This window comes from Elephas maximus, chromosome 5 (assembly GCF_024166365.1).
Source record: "Elephas maximus indicus isolate mEleMax1 chromosome 5, mEleMax1 primary haplotype, whole genome shotgun sequence".
Classification (NCBI taxonomy): domain Eukaryota; kingdom Metazoa; phylum Chordata; class Mammalia; order Proboscidea; family Elephantidae; genus Elephas; species Elephas maximus.
The window spans coordinates 24687785-24709439 of NC_064823.1; the positions used below are offsets into that span (position 1 = coordinate 24687785).

The window sequence follows — 21655 nt, forward strand, 5'->3', positions numbered from 1 at the left end:
CTTGGAAACCCTACGGGGCAGTTCTACTCTGTCCCATAGGGTCGCTATGAGTTGGAGTTGACTCGACAGCAATGGGTTTGTTTTTTTCTTTTTTTGGTATTATGTTAAAGATGTTTTAGTGTATCTGGAAGGGTTTCTTTAATGTTTTTACATATAGAAAGGTACATTATATACTATATAAAAAGACAATCATTTGACTAACTGAAATTATATACAAACCATACCTAACTATTCCACCTTATGTAAAAACTCAACTTAAAGACTGACTTAGGAATGGAGCCTGTTCATAATCTGGGGACTGCCTGTATATAACGTGTTTGCAAGAAGTCCAAATTACATAACGTTGTATTTCACAGAACAAACTGTGAATGTTAAGTGACACATGACTGTGCTGACAAACGAAGTTAGTCAAATTAAAAATATACTTGTGCACAGAAAAAAGCTAGGAGGAAATAAGATCTGAGAAGTAGGCATTGTGTCTATAATAAACAGAAAAGACGAATTCAAAAAAAATGTAATGTATTTTCCACACATTGGTTGGGCTTTAAAAAGTAAGGCATTTGGAAAAAGAAAAAAACCTACCAGTCAAAATCCTTTAAACACCATGTTGTTATACCTATATGTTTTAATGGGAATAAAAGCTAACAGAAAAAAAATCATGCTTATTAATATTTTATTATAAATTTACTTTTTTATTTATATATGTTTAAATATATACTCATCAGGATTGGAGGAAGACTCATTAACAACCTGTGCTATATAGACAATACAAGCTTGCTTGCTGAAAGTGAAGAAGACCTGAAGTACTTACTGATGAAGATCAAAGACTGCAGCCTTCACTATGAATTACACCTTAATATAAAGAAAACAAAAATCCTCACAACTGGACCAATAAGCAATAATATCATGATAACCAGAGAAAAGACTGAAGTTGCCAAGGATTTCATTTTACTTGGATCCACATCCATGGAAGCAGCAATCAAAAAATCAAATGACATATTGCATTGGACAAATCTGTTGCAAAAGGCCTCTCTAAACTGTTAAAAAGTGAAGATGTCACCTTGAGGACTAAGATAAGCTTGACCCAAGCCATGGTATTTTCAATTGCCCTATATGCATGGGAAAGCTAGATGATGAGTAAGAAGACTGAGGTAGAAATGGTATTTGGCAAAGAATACTGAATATACCATGGACTGCCAAAATAACAAACTAAATTGTAATGGAAGAAATACAGCCTTACGCCTTAGAAGCAAAGATTGTGAGACTTGTCTCCCGTACTTTGGACACGTAATCAAGAGTGACCAGTCCCGGAAGAAGGACATCATGCTCGGTAAAGTAGTGGTTCAGAGAAAAATAAGACCCTCAATGAGATGGACTGACACAGTGGCTGCAACAATGTGTTCAAACATAGCAACAACTGTGAGGATGGCGCAGGATTGGGCAGTGTTTCGTTCTGGTGTACACAGGCTCACGATGAATTGGAACTGACTCTATAACACCTGACAACAACAACAATAAATGATTTACTAACTCTGAGTAAATTTTTATTATATCTTGAGACTACATCTTGTTCTTGGAAAACGCATCTCTAAAATTATGTTATATAATTGGAAATTTTGATATGATTCATTCAAAATTATCCAAAATAATGACATGAAACTCAAAGGTTAAAGTCAAAGGTTAAATATAACCAAACACTACTGGAGACTTGACCTGAGAATACTTCACACAGAAAAGCTTTCACAAGTTTACTTATACAAAGAAATACTATACAGTTATAAAGAATAATGAGAAAATTCTTTATATATTCATATGGAAAGATTCTAAAGGTACACTGGTAAATAAAAAAAGCAAAATTCAGAAGTCTGAATTGTATGATCCATTCATGAAAAAAACAAAAGAAAAAGAAAATAAAATATTCATAAAAAAACAAAAAAGAAAAAGAAAATAAAATATATGCACTTATTTCTGTAAGTATACACTATCTGTGGAAAGAAAACCAAGGAACTGGTAGCAATGAATGCCTCCACAGAGAAAAAATGGGTACCTGGGGCACTAGAGCGGAAGGGAGACTTTTCACTGAATACTCTTTTGAGTCTTTTGAATTGTGAACCAAGCAACATATTTCTTATTCAAATAAAATAAACTTAAGATTAGAAAAATAAATAACAACCATTTTTGTTTTTACAATTTATTAAAAAGACATATCAAACAAATGGCAATAAAATAAAATAGCTTATATGTATAAAATATATGGGACTGAAAAAAATATCACCTACAAAAGAAATTCTTAAAAAAAATAGGAATAAAACAAGAGAAAATAACAGAAATAGCATTAAAAAAAAATTACCCACATGAGGATCTGAGTTTGTACATGCTTTATCAAAAATTAAGGGAAAGCAAAAGAAGAGCCAAGTGATGACAGTATTTAAGTTGTTTCTCAAGGTAACTAAAGCTTTGTGAAAACTACAGAAGTGAATCCTGAAATGGTCTGTCAATGAGATCATGTCTGGAAAACCATTCAAATATAAACACAGCATTCTGTAATAGCCCACAAAAGAGAATGAAGTAAATCATTAATTTACACTGTGTTCTAGTTATTTCCTGCTCACTTGACAAATCAAAAGGATCCAGATCATAAGCAAATGTATAAAAAAAGACATAAGGGTAGACAAGACCCAAAACTCCATTTAACATTTTTCTTATTTCAAGGACTATACATAAGCTATTCGAATTAAGTTCAAGGATGCATCTTCTCCCAAAAGAAAGGGAAAAACGTGAATACTGTTGAAACAAAAGTGAACTCTCAAGACGGAGTAATATATCTAATTGGCTAATCTAAAATATTAATTCTTGGATTTCTGATAAGATTACGAAAGTCAACCACACTAAGCGTGATTTCAAGTTACCATGAAAAGCCCAACTAAACAGTGCATCTGTATTTTGACCTTGCATAAAGCCTCATGTAAATAAAAGTTGATTTTATACTGATAAATAAAATATAGTGGATTTACTAGTGAAAGAAGCCAGGAGGTACTGAAATTTTTTCACTCACCAATCAGTATACTGCTGATATAAACTGGCTGTATAAAGTGACTCAGCAATGCTCCCTGTACACCAAGCACTTCCCATCTTGTCAGTTTGTCACTCGAGGACATACTGCTTACTCGATTAGTGACGTCTGCAGGACAGTAAATGGTCAGATAAATTTTGCCTTCAACAGCCACATGAAGACTCAGTTCTTCATTAGCTTCATACGCAGATATAGAATGTGGATTAAGACGTCTAGAAGAAAAAAAAATTTCTTCCTTTAAAAAACCATATTGCCAAAGTAAAATCTTCATGTACCCAACAATTATTCTCTAACATGCTTAACTTTTCAGTACACATTTAATTCAAGCAACAGAAACAGATGTAAATACAAAGCAAGGTAGGAATGGAGTGACTGGGTTCCTCAAGATTAATAATAGCGAAAAATTACTCAATATATTTAGACTGTCCAGGACATTTTTTATATTATCGCTATTCTTTGTGTCCCTTAAAATCAAATGAAAAAAAAATTTTGTCCCCAGGACAGTATGAGTTATTTCTTTCTTCTTTACAAAAATTAAAATTTTTAAAAACCTGTAAAACAAGGGAATGAAAAAAGAACTGGTAACTTTTATTCAAGAATAATCTCTAGTAAAGTATGTTAAAATAATAAATCTAAAATTATCATTCTTGAAGTTTTAAAGGAACACTCATCGTCCTTGTCTTCAAAAGTATTACTAGAAGGCTTTTTACCAAAATATTCGTGTGGTTAGCTCTGGATGTTCAGACTTGAGGTGAATTTCACTTTCTTTTTGTGCTCGCCTGTACATACTGTTTAAATTTCATGCTATCTCATGGTACCCATTCATCCAATAATTATGTTTTAGACATAATATTATGAAATCTTAAAAGCAGAAAGAAATAGAGAATTTTTAATATGATAGAAGAGAAGGTGGTAAGGTGCATGGAATTTTTTAGTAGTAATAGATCAGGAAGGGGAAAAGGATTTGTAGGCTCCTGCACACTACACGTAACAACTCAAGGCTGGAGAAAGAATATGGGTAGATATGAATTCACTTATTCTATTTCCTGTAGGAATTCAGAACACATTCATGCCCCATGTAATGTCTATTCAGGCAATGTCCAACCGCATATACATGGTCCCAGAGGATCATAACAGAGTTCAGAAATCCCAACCGGAGAATGCAACAGAGCGGATGTAACTGGACATAGTGAAAGCAACAGCTTCCTGGTGGCTATTTAAAGGTACACCACAGTATCCCATATGGCTCTGCTAAGAACAAGCAGTCCCTGGGTTATGAACATCTGACTTATGTACAACCCATAGTTACGAGCCAACCCTCGTAAAGCCTATTATGTTAAAAACGTGAGGCACATACAACCGTTCGTAATAATGGGCACTACTTTGTGACATGCATCAAAATATTATTATTATTACTTTATTATGTTAAAGATTTAATTGTGTCTGGAAATATTTCTTTAATGTTTTTTATGTATAGAAAATGTATGCTATATACCTATTTCTTACTTATTTGACTATCTCATTATATGACATTTCGCATTTATGACAACAGGAAAAAATCTACTAGCCGACTATTTTGTGCATTAACGAGGAGCAGACAAAAGGAGGAGTAGGAGGAGGATGGTGAGGTTTATGAGAGGGAGCAAAGCTGTGCTTACCACCAAAGTTCGTATTACCATGGTGAGCACAGGGCAAGTATACAGGTGACACACAGGAAGACAGGGGCTGCTGGGCCACAAGGAGGCAATGGGAGCTGGGGCCACAGGAGTCAGGCGGGTGATTCAGAAGTATCTTTTTCCAAAGAGGGCTCTCTGCTACCTCCACAGCCTCTGCCAGGGTTCACCTGCCTGCAGGCCTGAGAACTGCCTACTGCGGAGGCCTATAAGGCCAGCAGAGCAGGAAGGTGCAAAGCCGAGGCTCAGGATCTGTGCGGAGGCCTGAAGCACGGTCAGGTGATGGTGGGCCCCTGCTGCTCTGGAGGTGCCTGGCGTCTCCTGACTGCCACCTCCCCCAGTCCCCATGGGCTTCACTGGGGGTGCTTAACAGGATGTGAGTCACATGGGGGTGGGGGGGGGAGAGGGGGAGCACCAGTACCAAATATGAGGCATAGCCTTGATTCTCGCATAATGCCGATTTAGCATAACGGCCTGGTCTTTCGAGCCTAATCATGTCATTAAGCGCATACTCTATACTAAAAAAAAAAATTTCATTAACTGGCATTAGATAAGAACCTAACTGTTCTGACTTATGTACAAATTTGACTTAAAGACAGACTTAGGGATGGAATTTGTTCATAATTTGGGGACTACCTGTATATAAGATGGTGCTTGCACAACGTCCAAATCACATAAGGCTCTATTTTACAGAACATACCACTGACATTAAGTTACACATGACTCTATATGGTATGCCGCCTATCTTAGCTACTTTTAAAATAACTTCTATAATACTTACAATTGTGACTTAATCTGGGCAGATCCTTTAGGCAACTGGCTCATATAGAGATAAACGTTAATATTCTGTTTGAGAGTGAGCAGATTAGAAGCTGGTTCTGTACAAAAAATTGATTTTTCCATCATAGCAGGATTTCTGCTGTAGAAGAGTAGAAGCTGTCTATAAAAGTACCTAAAATAAACGAGTGGTAGCTTTGTCAAGTAATAAAATTCATAAATGATATATCTTAAATGACCTATCTATATGGGTTGTGAACAATGTCTCTATTACGGCAAAATTCTTTATATTGATAAAGAACTCCTAAAATACTCTTAGCTGCATTTAATAAAAAATTAAGCCCCTCATGAAGTCTTCATTCGACTAGGTCCCAGTTTACCTTATGACCTGCCTTAAACCACCAATCCTTAACTACTACTCTACTCGCATTTCATATTTGAGTCCTCAACTATCATATCCTGCAAATGCCTCCTCTGGTAGGACCCATTTCTCTTCTGACTCCTCCCTTTTTCCAGACAGTTCTACTCCCAGACTCCCCGGTGAAGAGTCAACTTTTTGCCTTCCTTCTATTCCTCCATCCCTGCCAAAACAAAGAAGTATAACAAAAATCATGGTTCCTGCTCCTCAGCGGTTTTGAAGAGAAAAACACAAGAATATAGGGACGATACACTGAACACCAAAGCTTGTACTAAGAACATGAGTATACATATGAGAAGCAAATATCCTAAAAGACTACAGTTAATAAAATCAGGAGACACACAGCATTTTTCTTATTAAGAAAAACATGATTTTAAGATGTAATACATTAGATCTTATACTCAGAAACATGTAATAAAAATTAATCAGCAGTCTTTTAACAGTGTCAAGCATGGGAAGAAATAAACATCAAAGAGGTAACTTTAAAGAGGTCAAATAATTCAATAAGCACAAAAAGGGTTGGAGAGGACAATGAGTTACATTACTATCACAGACCTCCCAAATAACTTCTAAGGTTCTCTTTTAAGGATTTTTTTTTTTTTAAATTAGAAATACGAAAGTTTTTCAGGAAAAATATAGTATGTCTAATTTTGCTCCAAAACACCCAAAGAAAACAACAAAATGTTAGTATGCACAGATTAAACAAGTTCACCAGAATGTTGATAACTGTTAAAGTTGCATGATGGAATTCATTATCCTATTCCTGTGTGTGTTTGGAATCCTCCATAATAAAAAGTTTTATAAAATGTAACCTCAATGGCTTAAGAGAACAAAAAGGTGGTGGATACTGTGGGAAGTAACAATTATTTTCCACTTTTCAGGTTTTTACATGAAGGGATTTCCAAATAGTAGCAACTCTGGACTCTCTCTCCTTCCTGCTATTCACACCTCTTGTAAGAAGCAGAGTGACTGATGAGCCTGGAAAAAGAAACTAGACACGTTCACCAGTCCTCCTCTCTTTGAGACCTGCTAGCCTGAAAAGTGCCTTATCTACACTTTGCTATACGTAAACTTCTCAAGAACCTCACGAGTAGAAATCTGTTGGTTTCTGATACTGCCTTTGTAAGTATGGCTAATACAGGTGTGAAATATTTACCAAACCTGCTTGTCCAGATTTAAAGCTATACTCTCCAAAATTCTAATCCGTAATAATAATAAAAAATATTGTGGAACTCTTAACTGAGTCTTAATAATGGAAGTCACTAAAATCCAGACTAGATAGACATCTTATTACAGTTACTAAGGTGACACAGAAATAACCAGATGACTTGAATATATAAGAGAATGTCACATCCTTGGCTCAATGAACAGTAAAACTTCATTTGCAAATAAAGGCATTTGCATGCAGTTACTCTGGGCTGAGAGTTTAATATTTGATGGCATTTAAATATAAGCATTACTTTACCTAAGGAGAGACCTTCTTGCTGTAACAACAGCATGAGTGTCATGTAACACTCTCCCATTTGGCTTAATGCACTGGCTGTAATTGTATTCACCTGTACCTATAGCTACAACTTCATGCCGTCCAGCTGAAAACAAACAAAAACAAAAGGTAAACAGCAGCAGATTAGTTTGACTTCCCTCTTCCCTAACTTCAACTTCCACCCTTATCCCATCATTTTTAAGTAAGTGAACTAACCAAAAAGAGAGAAAAATAATACCATGACTTCGGATGCGAAGCAAAATTTTAAAAGTGATTCAGTAATATCTCAAATATAAAATCTGGTGTCTTACCTTCCACCAATTAAATTTTTTACCACAATCAATAAGAATAAACAGACTACCCTTGGCTTTCAAATATACATCTATTTTTTTCTACACCTAGATTTATTTGATTTTCAAAGAGAATTCATTTGCCATTCTACCTTTGTCTTAAACAATTTATATACCTGTTTTTTTCTCAGTCCACTTGAACTCTTTATAAATCATAGTTTCTTCCTCTGCTCTACTGAGACTTTTTTTTAAGAAACAAGAAAGAACTTTGTTTTTTCCAGGAACTCTACTCTATTCACCTTTTTTTGTTATGCCCATTTCCTTTATTTCCATGCTCAAAAGATACAGAATTCAAATTGGCAGTCTTCTCTTACATCCTAACTGTGGAGCCTTTCTATAGCCCAGCTGCTAGCTCATTGCTTTTTTCTATAAATATTCTCCTTTGAATACCTTGTTCATTTTATTTTTTACGTTTGTGCTGATGATTTCAGAAAATCTCTAGTCTTGTTCTTTCAAAAAAAATTCAGCTTTCCATCTACAACTAAAGGGCTTTCACTAATTCAACAAACATTTTTGAGGTTCTACCAACTACCAGGGAGCCCTGGTGGCATAGTGGTTAAGAGTTTGGCTGCTGACCAAAAGGTTGGCAGTTGGAATCCACCAGCCATCCCTTGGAAACCCTATGGGGCAGTTCTATTGTCCTACATGGTGGCTCTGAGTTGGAATCGACTCAACAACAACAGGTTTGGTTTTGCTTCTGCTACCAAGTACCAGGTGCTATAGTAGACGCTGGGAATAAAATGGTGAGCAAGGCATGTTCTCATGAAGCTAAGTGCTATAAAGTAATACGGGGCTGATGTGAAAAACAATGGGGAAAGGGTTACCTCATAAAGACTAAGACTAGTTGCAGAATCCCTCCCTACGAAGCTGAAATTTAAGCCCCAACATGAGGAGTGAGCAGCATGAGGAGACAAAGGACATTCCAGCTGAAAGAATCAGCATATGCAGACCCTGGGTGAAAAGAGAAGGCAGGCGTAGTTGTTCCAGTAAGGGGGGAGGGTGAAGAAAGTGGCATAACATAAGGTTAGGGAGAGAAAGGGATTATATACTATGTGAAGCAGTTTGTGGATTTTACCCAGGAGCTACGGGGAAGCTACAGAAGGTTAAGGGAGCCCGTCCAACCCCACCCCCCCCCCCGAAAAACCTCAGGTTACATTTTAAGATCACTCCTTTATGTGGAGAATGCTATGTGGACGGGCCAAGAAGCCCAATTAGAAGGTCTGTTACAGTAGTCCAGGTGAGAGATATGACTTAAGAGTTGAATAATGCAAGTTAACTGGAAAAGATGATGAGATCCGAGCCTGAGTTTGGGGATATAATCACAGGATTTAGAGATAAATTATAGGAAGTTAGTGAAAGAGATAAACAGTAATGGTTGACTTCCAGGTTTTTAATCTGAGCAACTGGGTGGATGCCATTTATTGGGATGGAAAAGACTAGAGGAGAAGCAGGATTAGATGGGAAAAATAAAAAGCTCCTTTTTGCATATTCAAGTTCATGATACTTACAAGCTATCAAAATGGGTATGTAAGTGTGGAACTCAGAGGATACCATAGCTTTTAAATGATATTACCAAGGGAAGGCTATGTAGACAGAGAAGAGAAACTAAAACTGAGCCCTGAGGAACACAAACTGTTACAGACTGAGTAACGGAACAGAAGCCAGCAAAGGAAACTGAAAAGTGGCCAGTAACATGGGAGGTGGAATGGGGGACAGCTCACCAGGAAAAACCAAAAAACTCACTGCCGTTGAGTTGATTCCAACTCATAGTGATCCTATGGGACAGGGTGGAACTGCCCCATAGAGTATAGAAAAAGCAAGGTATGGTAATCTGTGTTTAATGCTTGTGGAAAGTTGGGTGAATAGGTAACAGTAAAGGCTCTACTGCATTTTGCAACATGTAGAAAAAAAAGAATTTTTTCTTTCTTAGGCAGTGGTAGCCTTGACAAGAGCAGTTTCCAAGGAGTAATAAAGGTAAAAAAGCTAAGCTGGAGTAAAGAGCAGACACGAGTAGATGGAGCCTTTTGATGAAGTGTGGTTATAAAGCCAAGTAAACAATGATTTGGGACTTATGCATAAGAAAGCACAGATTTAAAGGATGGATTTTGGGGTTAGGACAAAAGTTCTGGAAGCCAGGCTTTTCAGAATATTGGCATTATGAAAGCAAAGATATGTTATTCAGAGACACCTGGGCAGTCAGGATACCAATGTGCCCCCATGAATGCTTAAGTTGATTCAAGAACAAAGTGTCCGTAAACCTTCCCTTAAATGGAACAGCACAGTCTTGGTGTAAATTCTGCAATAGCGATATAAACTCTGAGTTATAAACGTAATGATGTAGCCAAAGAGCAGCTTGACCTACAGTGCTTCAGGAAGATAGAGTTTGATAATGCACGAAAAAAAGATAACCAAATGACAGAATTCATTGAGGTTTGAGAGGGAATGGAATCAGAACTTAAGGAAGGAATTAGCCTTTGCATAAGATCATTCACTTTAACAGCAAAGAATATTGCTACAAAGGCAGGAAAGTATATAGATTTGGTGGCAGCGAAGAAAAGAACATTTGGGTCTGATAGCTTCTTAGACCCAATTAAAAATTGTGAGGCAAGGTCATTAGTTGAGAGCAAGGATCAAAGAGGTTGTGAGATATTTGAGAAAAAGGGAAAACAATGAAACAGACGTCATAAGGAATGCGTGACCAGTTCTACTGGAGATACAGGTTAGCTGGACAGTGAGAAATAGCTATTTGAGGTTTATGATAATATACTTTAAGTACGTATCGATCGTGTGACTTACTCTAGGTTTCCCAGCCCACATGCATACTATTTTCTGAAACCAGATTTAGTATTCTCACACATATTCTTCCCCACAAAACTTCACACCAGCTTCCAACTTCCCTGTGTATATATGGATACATCATTTTTCCATGTAAACTTGAAACGATGCTGTTATTTTTTTATTCATGCTCCTTGTATCTCCTATTACTCCTCTATACATACTCTTCTACACTAGCAATAAACTTGTCTCCTCATCCCGTAATTTTTCCCGGTTGCTCTCTTCTTTCATGCCTTTTCTCATTCCAGAACATCTTCCTTTCCTTTATTTTCCCTTAAAGTTTAAGCTTCCCCTCTTCCAACCCCATCAGTTCTCTTCTATTAATGAATTCTCACATATTTTTAGAATACAGAAACAACTTTTATCATCTCAGACTATCTACTGGTAAGTATATTTTCTCTCTCCACCTACATCTTAAGAACTTCTTAAGAATAGGAACCAAATCTCAAACTGCTTTTATATCATTTATAATATCTAATTCAGCAATGAACATAAAGCAGATGCTCACTTTTAATTATTAATCCAGAACATTAAAGATGATAAACAGAGAATAAAAATTTACGTATTGCAATATAACATCCATAAAAAAAAAAATAGAGGCTTATGATTTTCCACATTTTAATTTTTTTCTTACCTGAAAATGAAGAAAATATATTCATTTTTATAGCCCCCTTCTTAATGCTTATTATAATAATGGTTATATTTCAGGATGGTAATGGTTCCGATAGGGTTATGGCTTAAAGTCTTAGCCATTGTTACCATTCTGAAATTGTCTATTGGTCTCGGTCAGTACACTTCATCACTACTTTTGAAAATGTTGAGAAATTTTGTGTTTAATGACTCACACCTACTAGAAAATGCCATTTCAAATCAATGCAACCATGTCAACAGGCACAAAGATAAATAAATAAAATATTATTATAGTAGAGTTCAGATCATTAAGACAATAGTTTTTCTACAAACTCTCATTTCCCAAAAATCTGGACTTACCTCTTTCAATTATAAAAGCAGCCAATGAATTGCTACATTTCAGATATTCTGAATGATTAGAAATTAGTTGATTAAATGTTTCTTTAACACTCTGTGAAATCTCTGCATACTGAATCTGTCTCCCTTCTAGAAAAAAAAATCAAAAGCAACTATGAATTTGAAAAACACTGTGCTTTCTCTCTGAGGCTTATTACTTTCATTCTTACCTTTAAATTTAGTGAGTTAATAATTTATATACACAAGCAAATTCAAAATATGCCATGAAAGAGATTTTAAAGTATTCAATTCTAAAAGAACACAAGTAATTGAACTTTTTGGAAACTTCTTGTAAAAAGGTGACTTAGTATTACATATTGGAGTCCTGGTGGCGCAGCAGTTAAGAACTGGGCTGCTACCCAAAAGGTCAGCAGTTCGAGTTCACCAGCTGCTCCTTGGAAACCCTACAGGACAGTTCTACTCTGTCCAATGGAGTCCTATGAGTCAGAATGTACTCAACAGCAAAGGGCTAGTATTACATACTAGAGTATTACTGATTTATATTTATTGAATTTAGTCTGACAAGACATTCAAATCATATGGGACACAGGATAATACTCTGTTGTGTAGGACTGTCCCTCACATTGAAAGGTGACCAACATCCATTAAATGTCAGCTGTCCTCCCTAATCATTGCAACAATCAAAATACACTCCCTAGTATTTGCCCTGCTGAGAACCACCACAAAGCACTAAGCATTCAGCTCAATATATTTCCGTGTTCCCAGCAGGAAGGTCCCAAACTCTGAAAGAGAATGAGGATAGTTCTAAATAACTAGGATTACCACACAACAGTTTTTAACCAAGAACATATATCAAAAGTCACCCACGATTTTTTTTTTAAAAACATCACAGAGCTTGAAATTCTGGAATAAGGCCCTGCCTATAGGTTGTTTTGTATGTATATGCTTGTGTATCCCTAGTGAAGAACCACTACACTAGAGAAACACAGGTTGCAGAATCACTTAACACAGCATTTCTCAAAGTTTGATTATAAACCATTAATTGATCCTGTTGTTTCATGGTGGTTGCTGGTAGTCTAGGAAAGAGAGCAATGAGACAATATTGCCCTCAAGCACTGTATATATTTGAATTGTATGATTATAATTTTCATAGAATTTTTTTTACCTGCCTAAATAATCATTACATTCTAATAGATGCACAATGCTGAAAGCACAACACTCAGCAGTCTCAGCTAACCAGGTGTAATTCCTTTCAGCTAGCTAGTCCATTTACGTATTTTCTTGTTTATATCTGTTAAACTTGTATTTGTTAATACTGTTAATATTCTCTTCCAGGCAAAAATAGGTAAAGTCACATCAAAAAGAGTGAAAGGACAATCACAATGTCACTCACAAGAATGAAACTGAGAGAAAGCTGAAAGAGCTATTGGCTATATTCTTTTATCTAATCATAAAGCATACACTGTGGAAGTGCATGTTGTTATAATTGCATGCTGGCAGATATTAAATTGATCAAAATGATCAATGTATGGTATACAAATTGAGTATTAGTCCTTATGTAGTACAAACATCAATGAGAAGCAGTCAACAACTTGGCTGTGTTTATCATCAAAAAACCATGATACAGGAGAAGCAGTTCCATCTAGATTGTTTTTAATGTAACTTTTTTTTCTTGCTGCAACAACAATACAAAAGATATACACCGAGAAGTCTCCCTCTTCAGATGTAACCAGTTTCCTATGGATATTTTGAGGAACAATTTATATTTATAAACGTGTATCACTTTACAAAACAAAAACGAGGGCAACCCATTTTTTTTTTTTTTTTATTTAGCTGTTCCTGCTCATCATCCAAAGGCAGCACATTACTGCTACATCATTCTTATGGTTCCACAGAATGAATGTACTGTAACTTATTTAACCGTATCTTTATATAGCAATGGGAACCCTGGTGGCACACTAGTTAAGAGCTACACCTACTAACCAAAAGGTTGGCAGTTCAAATCCACCAGGCGCTCCTTGGAAACTCTATGGGGCAGTTCTACTCTCTCCCGTAGGGTCACTATGAGTTGGAATCAACTTGACGGCACCGGGTTTGGTTTGGTTGGTTTTTATATAGCAATTATTTTGTGTTATGGTATAGAAGAGAACAGGTACACTGCAGTTAGTACTGACAGAACAAAAGCTGTATATGTGGCAAGGAAACGTTTTGCTATGGGTTAAAAAGGTTGCTCCTGAATATCATAAAGAACGTTTGGGAATTAACAATATACCAATCATCTCTTAATTCTGTAATCAAAGTAATAATGAATATTGTGAATATAATCAAACATGAGGTACTGAATGCATCTCTTATTAGCACACGTGTGAAGGAGCAAGGAGCAAGTGCAATACTATTTCCCAGATAAATGTGTCCTGACTGTTAAGGGAGTAAAATGCTCAGATTTCTGGAAATGAAGGATGACATAAAACCACAACACAGATAATACCCATTAGCTCCATTTCTTTGATTTCAAGTTGCTAATTTCAAATGACAATACCATGAGCAGCCTTAACCACCTTCAAGCCAAAATATCACTATTTTTAATAATGAAAAGATGATTTCATTTCTTATTATGGCAGAAATTGTCCAAGTGCATAAAATTGATTCTTGCCCAGAACTCAGTTTTTTTGTAAGGGTTAGAAATCTATGGATACATTATTGGGCATATTTTTAAACCACATCCAAACGACAAAGCATGAAGAAATACCTTCCAGAACCCAAGGCAACCAGAGAATGGATTAGGAGTCCATTTACCACCGTTGTTGTTCGGTGCCATCAAGTCGGTTCCGACTCAGAGCGACCCCATGCACAAGAGAACGAAACACCCCCTGGTTCTGAGCCATCCTTACAATCGATGCTATGCTTGAGCTCATTGTTGCAGCCACTGTGTCACTCTGCCTCATCGAGGGTCTTCCTCTTTTCCGCTGACCCCATGCCAAGCATGGTATCCTTCTCCAGGGACTGATCCCTCCTGACAACACGTCCAAAATATGTAAGATGCAGTCTCGCCATTCTTGCTTCTAAGGAGCATTCTGGTTGTACTTCCTCTAAGATAGATCTGTTCATTCTTTTGGCAGTCCATGGTATATTCAATATTCTTTGCCAACACCACAATTCAAAGGCGTCAACTCGTCTTCGGTCTTCCTTATTCATTGCCCAGCTTTCACATGCATATGATGTGACTGAAAATACTATGGCTTGGGTCAGGCGCACCTTAGTCTTCAGGGTGACATCTTTGCTCTTCAACACTTTAAAGAGGTCCTCTGTAGCAGATTAACTCAATGCAAGGCGTCTTTTGATTTCTTGACTGCTGCTTCTGTGGCTGTTGATTGTGGATCCAAGTAAAACAAAATCCTTGACTACTTCAATCTTTTCTCCGTTTATCGTGATGCTGCTCATTGGTCCAGTTGTGAGGATTTTTTTTTATGTTGAGATGCAATTTTTGATCTTCATTAGTAAGTGCTTCAAATCCTCTTCACTTTCAGCAAGCAAGGCTGTGTCATCTGCACAACGCAGGTTGTTAATGAGTCTTCCTCCAATCCTGATGCCCCGTTCTTCTTCATATAGTCCAGCATCTCAGATTATTTGCTCAGCATACAGATTGAATAAAAAAAAAAGAATACAGCCCTGACACACATCTTTCCTGACTTTAATCCAATCAGTATTGCCTTGTTCTGTTGGAACAACTGCCTCTTGGTCTACGTACAGGTTCCTCATGAGCACAATTAAGTGTTCTGGAATACCCATTCTTTGCAATGTTATCCATAGTTTGTTATGATCCACACAGTTGAATACCTTTGCACAATCAATAAAACACAGATAAACATCCTTCTGGTATTCTCTGCTTTCAGCCAGGATCCACCTGACATCAGCAATGATATCCCTGGTTGCACGTCCTCCTCTGAAACCAGCCTGAATTTCTGGCAGTTCCCTGTCGATATACCACTGCAGCCGTTTTTGAATGATCTTCAGCAAAATTTTGCTTGCGTGTGATATTAAGGATATCGTTCTATAATTTCCACGTTCAGCTGGATCACCTTTCTTGGGAATAGGCATAAATATGGATCTCTTCCAGTCAGTTGGCCAGTCTCTTCCACATTTCTTGGCATAGATGAGTGAGCACCTCCAGCGCTGCATCTGTTTGTTGAAACATCTCAATTGATATTCCAGCAGTTCCTGGAGCCTTGTTTTTCACCAATGCCTTCAGAGCAGCTTGGACTTCTTCCTCCAGTACCATCGGTTCCTGATCATATGCCACCTCTTGAAATGGTTGAACACTAATTCTTTTTGGTATAATGACCCCGTGTATTCCTTCCATCTTCTTTTGATGCTTCCTGCGTCGTTTAATATTTTCCCCACAGAATCCTTCACTGTTGCAACTCGAGGCTTGAATTTTTTCTTCAGTTCTTTCAGCTTGAGAAACGCCAAGCGTGCTCTTCCCTTTTGGTTTTCCATCTCCAGCTCTACGCACGTGACATTATAATACTTTACTTTGTCTTCCCGAGCCACCCTTTGAAATCTTCTGTTCAGTTACTTCATCAGTTCTTCCTTTTGCTTTAGCTGCTTGACGTGTGAAAGCAAGTTTCAGAGTCTCCTCTGACATCCATCTTGGTCTTTTCTTTCTTTCCTGTCTTTTCAATGACCTCTTGCTTTCTTCATAGATGATGTCCTTGATGTCATTCCACAACTCGTCTTGTCTTTGATCACTAGCGTTCAACTCGTCAAATCTGTTCTTCAGATGGTCTCTAAATTCAGGTGGGATATATTCAAGGTCATATTTTGGCTCTCGTGGACTTGCTCTGATATTCTTCATTTTCAGCTTGAACTTGTGTATGAGCAATTGATGATCTGTTCCACAGTCGGCTCCTGGCCTTGTTCTGACTGATGAGATTGAGCTTCTCCATTGTCTCTTTCCACAGATGTAGTCAATTTGATTTCTGTGCATTTCATCTCACGAGGTCTATGTGTATAGTCACCATTTATGTTGGTGAAAGAAGGTATTTGCAATGAAGAAGTCGTTGGTCTTGCAAAATTCTATCATTCGATCTCCAGCATTGTTTCTATCGCCAAGGCCATATTTTCCAACTACTGATCCTTCTTCGTTTCCATCTCTCGCATTCCAATCGCCAGTAATTATCACTGCATCTTGATTGCACATTTGATCAATTTCAGACCGGAGCAGTTGATAAAAATCTTCTATTTCTTCATCTTTGGCCCTAGTGGTTGGTGCGTAAATTTGAAAAATGTCGTATTAACTGGTCTTCCATGTAGGTGTATGGATGTTATCCTATCACTGACAGCGTTATACTTCAGGGCAGATCTTGAAACGCTCTTTTTGATGATGAATGCAACACCATTCCTCTTCAAGCTGTCATTCCCAGCATAGTAGACTGTATGACTGTCCTATTCAAAATGGTCAATACCAGTCCATTTCAGCTCACTAATGCCTAGGATATCGATGTTTATGCATTCCATTTCATTTTTGATGATTTCCAATTTTCCTAGATTCATACTTCATACATTCCAGGTTCCGATTATTACCGGATGTTTGCAGGTATTTCTTCTCATTTTAAGTCTTCTCATTTACTACTGCATCTCTCAAACTTAAACATTCAACTTTTCAGCTTTTGAATAGGCTATGTCTATAGAACAACAAAAGTAACCTCTAAAATGAGAAATAATTCTATATATGTATCTCTGGGTCGACGTTTACTCTCGATCAACAAACTGATAGCTGAAGTTACCTATCACAGCTGTTTTAGAATCCAACAATACCATCCCTCTAATTAACTTCTAATATACTGATTCATGTTAATTTAAATTGGATTTTTATTTCCCTAAAATTTCTGCTTACCTATTAAGTGATCAATGGATAGCAAACATTGGAGAAATAGTTACATAACAACTCATGGTTGAGGATGCACTAAATTTAAGCAGAAGGGACAAACAGGAATTAAGGATCACTTACTAACCTAGGAGAGTAATTTGAGCATCTAAGAAAAATGAGGCCCTCAGAAAGGTTACAGAACCAATTTAAAATTAATGGAGAGCTACAGAGTCAAAGTGCTAGGATCCCTCTCTAAAAACAATAGCATGAATGACTGCCACTTATAATACTTAGAGGAATCAGACTTTCAATTACGTTTCTAAATCAATAAACAGATGCTATCCCTAAATCAAATGTGTAACCTCCTCATTAAGTAGCTAGCAGACTGTGACCATGAACTCATCATCCTAACTGGGATATTTTTTAGAGTGAAAAGGAAGTTGTTGTAATTACGCCAGGAGAACAATTTTAAACCAGGACATGTGATCATCATGGCTGGTATTCACTTTTGGAAACTGCATATCAAATGCTTCAATCGTATACAGAAAAGACCCTCAAAAGGGCATTTACAGAAGGGCAGCCATTGTCTGTAGGTACTTAATAGACAGGGTGAGAAACTCCGGGACTGTTGAGGCTAATGAGTGTGTTAAATAATACAGTTATTAACTTTTTTACTTCGCTTATATCTCAACACTAAAAATGATTACATTCAGCCTTCTGGAGAAGGAAAGAGTTTCTAAGATTTAGTACACATTTAACTGGGAGTTGGTAGAAGAATAGAGACACTGTTTAGCAAGTAGAGTGGACAGAAGACACTATAACAATTTTGTAATTAGCCAATGTTTCTATCAGAGTCCATCATCTAACCAATGATGTGAAATGGAATGTGCTGCCATCTTTGAGGCAGCATGCCTAGATATCAATTTATGAAATACACTTAGATATAGAGTTGCTTATAGATACATTTTACATGTGCTAATTAACTCTCAAAAAAAAAAAAAAAGGAACATAAATTCCTAACAAAAAAAAATAGGCCTTATCCAAAACCAAAATAGATAAGTACTAAATTACTATTAGAAGCACTGGAACCACTTAAAGCCCTAAAATGATCTCTAAATTTTGCTAAATTCTGATCAGCGGTTTGTGGTTTGAAGCTGTGATGGCACAAGTTAAGAGCTTGGCTGCTAACGAAAGGTCAGCAGTTCGAGTTCACCAGCTGCTCCATGGAAACCCTATGGTACAGTTCTACTCTGTCCTACAGGGTCACTATGAGTTGGGATCGACTGAACGGCAATGGGTTTGGTTTTTTGGTTTTGGGTTTGTGGTTTTTTTCTTCACTCTCCATCAAAGCTCAGTGTTTCAGAAAGCAAGAATTTGGCTAAGATTCAGAGCAGGGCAATTTGGAGCCAGAAATACAACACTTTCTTTTAATTTGTTATGTAAATTACTGCTTCAGGTTTGATCTCTGGGTCTGTAACACTGCGAAGAAATACTAGGCCCAGCCACCAACCACTGCACATTTTACTAGAGAATACTGGTAAAGACCAACGAGAATTATAAATACCTCAACAAATAACCATAGAGACTGAAAAAATATTCAATTTAATATGAAATTTCTAAATATAAGTTTTAAAAATCTCAGTTTTTCCCTATAATCTTGGCTTTTTTTAAAAAAATTTTTATTGTGCTTTAAGTGAAAGTTTACAAATCAAGTCAGTCGCTCATACAAAAATTTATATACACCTTGCTATATACTCCTAGTTACTCTCCCCCCAATGAGACACCACACTTCCCTCCACTCTCTATTTTCTTGTCCATTCGACCAGCTTCTTACCCCCCGGCCCTCTCATCTCCCCTCCAGAGAGGAGATGCCCACATAGTCTCATGTGTCTACTTGATCCAGGAAGCTCACTCCTCACCAGTATCATTTTCTACCCCATAGTCCAGTCCAATCCCTGTCTGAAGAGTTGGCTTTGATAATGGTTCCTGTCCTGGGCTAACAGAAGGTCTGGGGACCATGACCTCTGGGATCCTTATAGTCTCAGTCAGTCCACTAAGTCTGGTCTTATGAGAATTTGGGGTCTGCATCCCACTGCTCTCCTGCTCCCTCAGGGGTTCTCCGAGCATAGACTATTTTTAAAAAACACAGACAAAGGTACAATAAAAGAGGCAATTCTCACACAGGTGACAGAAATTGTTTATATGGTAAAACTCTATTGCAAAGCAATTTAGCAATGAGTATCAAAGCTTTAACACAATGGAGAACAAGGTTCATATGCTTTGACCCAGTAATTCCTCTTCTAGGAATCTGTACAAAGAAAAATAGGAAATGTGGTAAAAGACTTATGTCCAAAGACTTAAAAAATATTACTTATAAAGTAAAAACCTGGAAATAACCTAAATGATCAACATTAGCTTAATGGTAAATTCATTACAGAATGTCCTCATGATGGAAGTTTTCAATAACATGTCAAATATTCATGTTACATAAAAAGCAGGATGGAAAAAAGTGTGTATTAAAAAAAGAAAAAAAAACCAGTTGTCGAGTCGATTCTGACTCATAGCGACTCTACAGGACAGAGTAGGACTGCCCCATAGGGTTTCCAAGGAGCACCTGGTGGATTCAAACTGCTGACCTTCTGGTTAATAGCCGCAGCTCTTAACCACTACGTCACCAGGGTTTCCATGTGTGTATATATGCATATATAACTCCCATGTGTGTACATATGTATATATATGTGTGTGTATGTATGTATACATATATTTTCAATTATATATATGCATAGAATAACATATTCAATATATACTGAATTATATATATTTATGTATGTACACATACATATATAAATTACAGTTTATGAAATTTAACCATGTGAATGTATTGCTCATTCAGAATAAAATGAAATGCTCTAAAACAGCATGATACTAATTATGTTAGGAAAAAATGGGGGAGGACAGGAAAAATATAATGATCAAAGTGATGAAACATCTGATAAATATTTCTTTTTAAATTCTGCTTTATCAGTCTCCAAATTTTCTGCAAGAACATCTGACCAAAAATATTTAAAGAAAATAAGAGCTTTTCCTTCTGGATGAATGGGAATATTATGGACTACAGTAGGCCTCTCAGGAGCCCTGGTGGCACAGTGTTTAAAGCATTAGGCTGCTAACTGAAAGGTTCAAACCTACCAGCTGCTCTGCAGGAGAAAAATATAGCAGTCTACTTTCGTAAAGATTTATAGCCTTGGAGACCCTATGGAGCAGTTCTACTCTGTCCTACAAGGTCACTATGAGTCAGAATCGACTTGACAGCAACGGTTTTTTTTTTTGGTTACAGTAGGCCTCATGAACTGATCTGGTCAAGCTATTTTGGTCTAACCAGGAAGAAACAGCCTATTTTCCACATAGTTCAGTTCAAAACATGGTAAAGTAGACAGGCTGCAAAATTTGTCTATCCTCTATAGCTAGCCCAACAGAGGGCATTTAGGAGATTTGGTAGGTCTCACATCTTTTTCCTTCAAAAGTGTTAACATCCAACTCCTGTCTTAATCTATAAACTTGAGAGTTAATGTTTGTCCTCCCTTTTCTGACACCTGATTCTTAACTTGAGCTTACCAAACGTGACTCTACTCTTGTATTTCTTTAAAAGTTAGTATTAACCATGTACTATAGCCTGCTTTCCCAGGCTAATCACAATCTATATAATCTGCCAATCCTTGACCTGGGATTTTATTCCCTTAGTCATTAAAAATTCTCACGGAGGCTGAAAGGAAAGACCAGAGAGCACATTTCCATATTAAGAGATCACTGCAATCGGACTGATCCCTAACAGCTTCTTCATACATTGATACATATGATTGTTAGGTCTCATGACTATAACTAACTATTGGAGATTTTGCCTTTTAGCTATGACTATTTTCTCTGGTCTGGTCTTTTCACTCTATGCAAACACAAGAATGTGCAAGGCCTTTCTCTGTCTTAGAAAACCAATGGAATCCAAACCTATGTTTGTATCCTAACCTCTGGCCTTGGAAAAGGGAAAGAAAAAAAGTTCCTTTTATCTTTCATTTTAATTCTATAAACATAAAAACTAAACTTTAGAGTATGAAGTGTGTGTACTATATAGGCAATGTTGAAATTAAGAATAAAAAAGATATCTACCTTTCAGGCTATCCATAATCAGATGGGAA

General features: G+C 36.8%; 1 protein-coding gene across 2 annotated transcripts in view; it reads right to left on the reverse strand.

Annotated features, from left to right (window-relative positions):
• The window catches only part of ADAD1 (adenosine deaminase domain containing 1), a 49279-nt gene that overhangs the window by 20711 nt on the left and 6913 nt on the right, over positions 1–21655 (reverse strand). The window contains exons 5-8 of one of the 2 annotated variants that reach the window (XM_049887059.1): positions 11600–11725; positions 7407–7530; positions 5528–5665; positions 3056–3285 (exon numbers count right to left, since the gene is read on the reverse strand). In XM_049887059.1, the coding sequence (XP_049743016.1) occupies positions 3056–3285; positions 5528–5665; positions 7407–7530; positions 11600–11725 (618 nt within the window). Of the gene's footprint in view, positions 1–3055; positions 3286–5527; positions 5699–7406; positions 7531–11599; positions 11726–21655 lie in introns of both variants that reach the window. The other variant, XM_049887058.1, reaches the window with a different exon arrangement.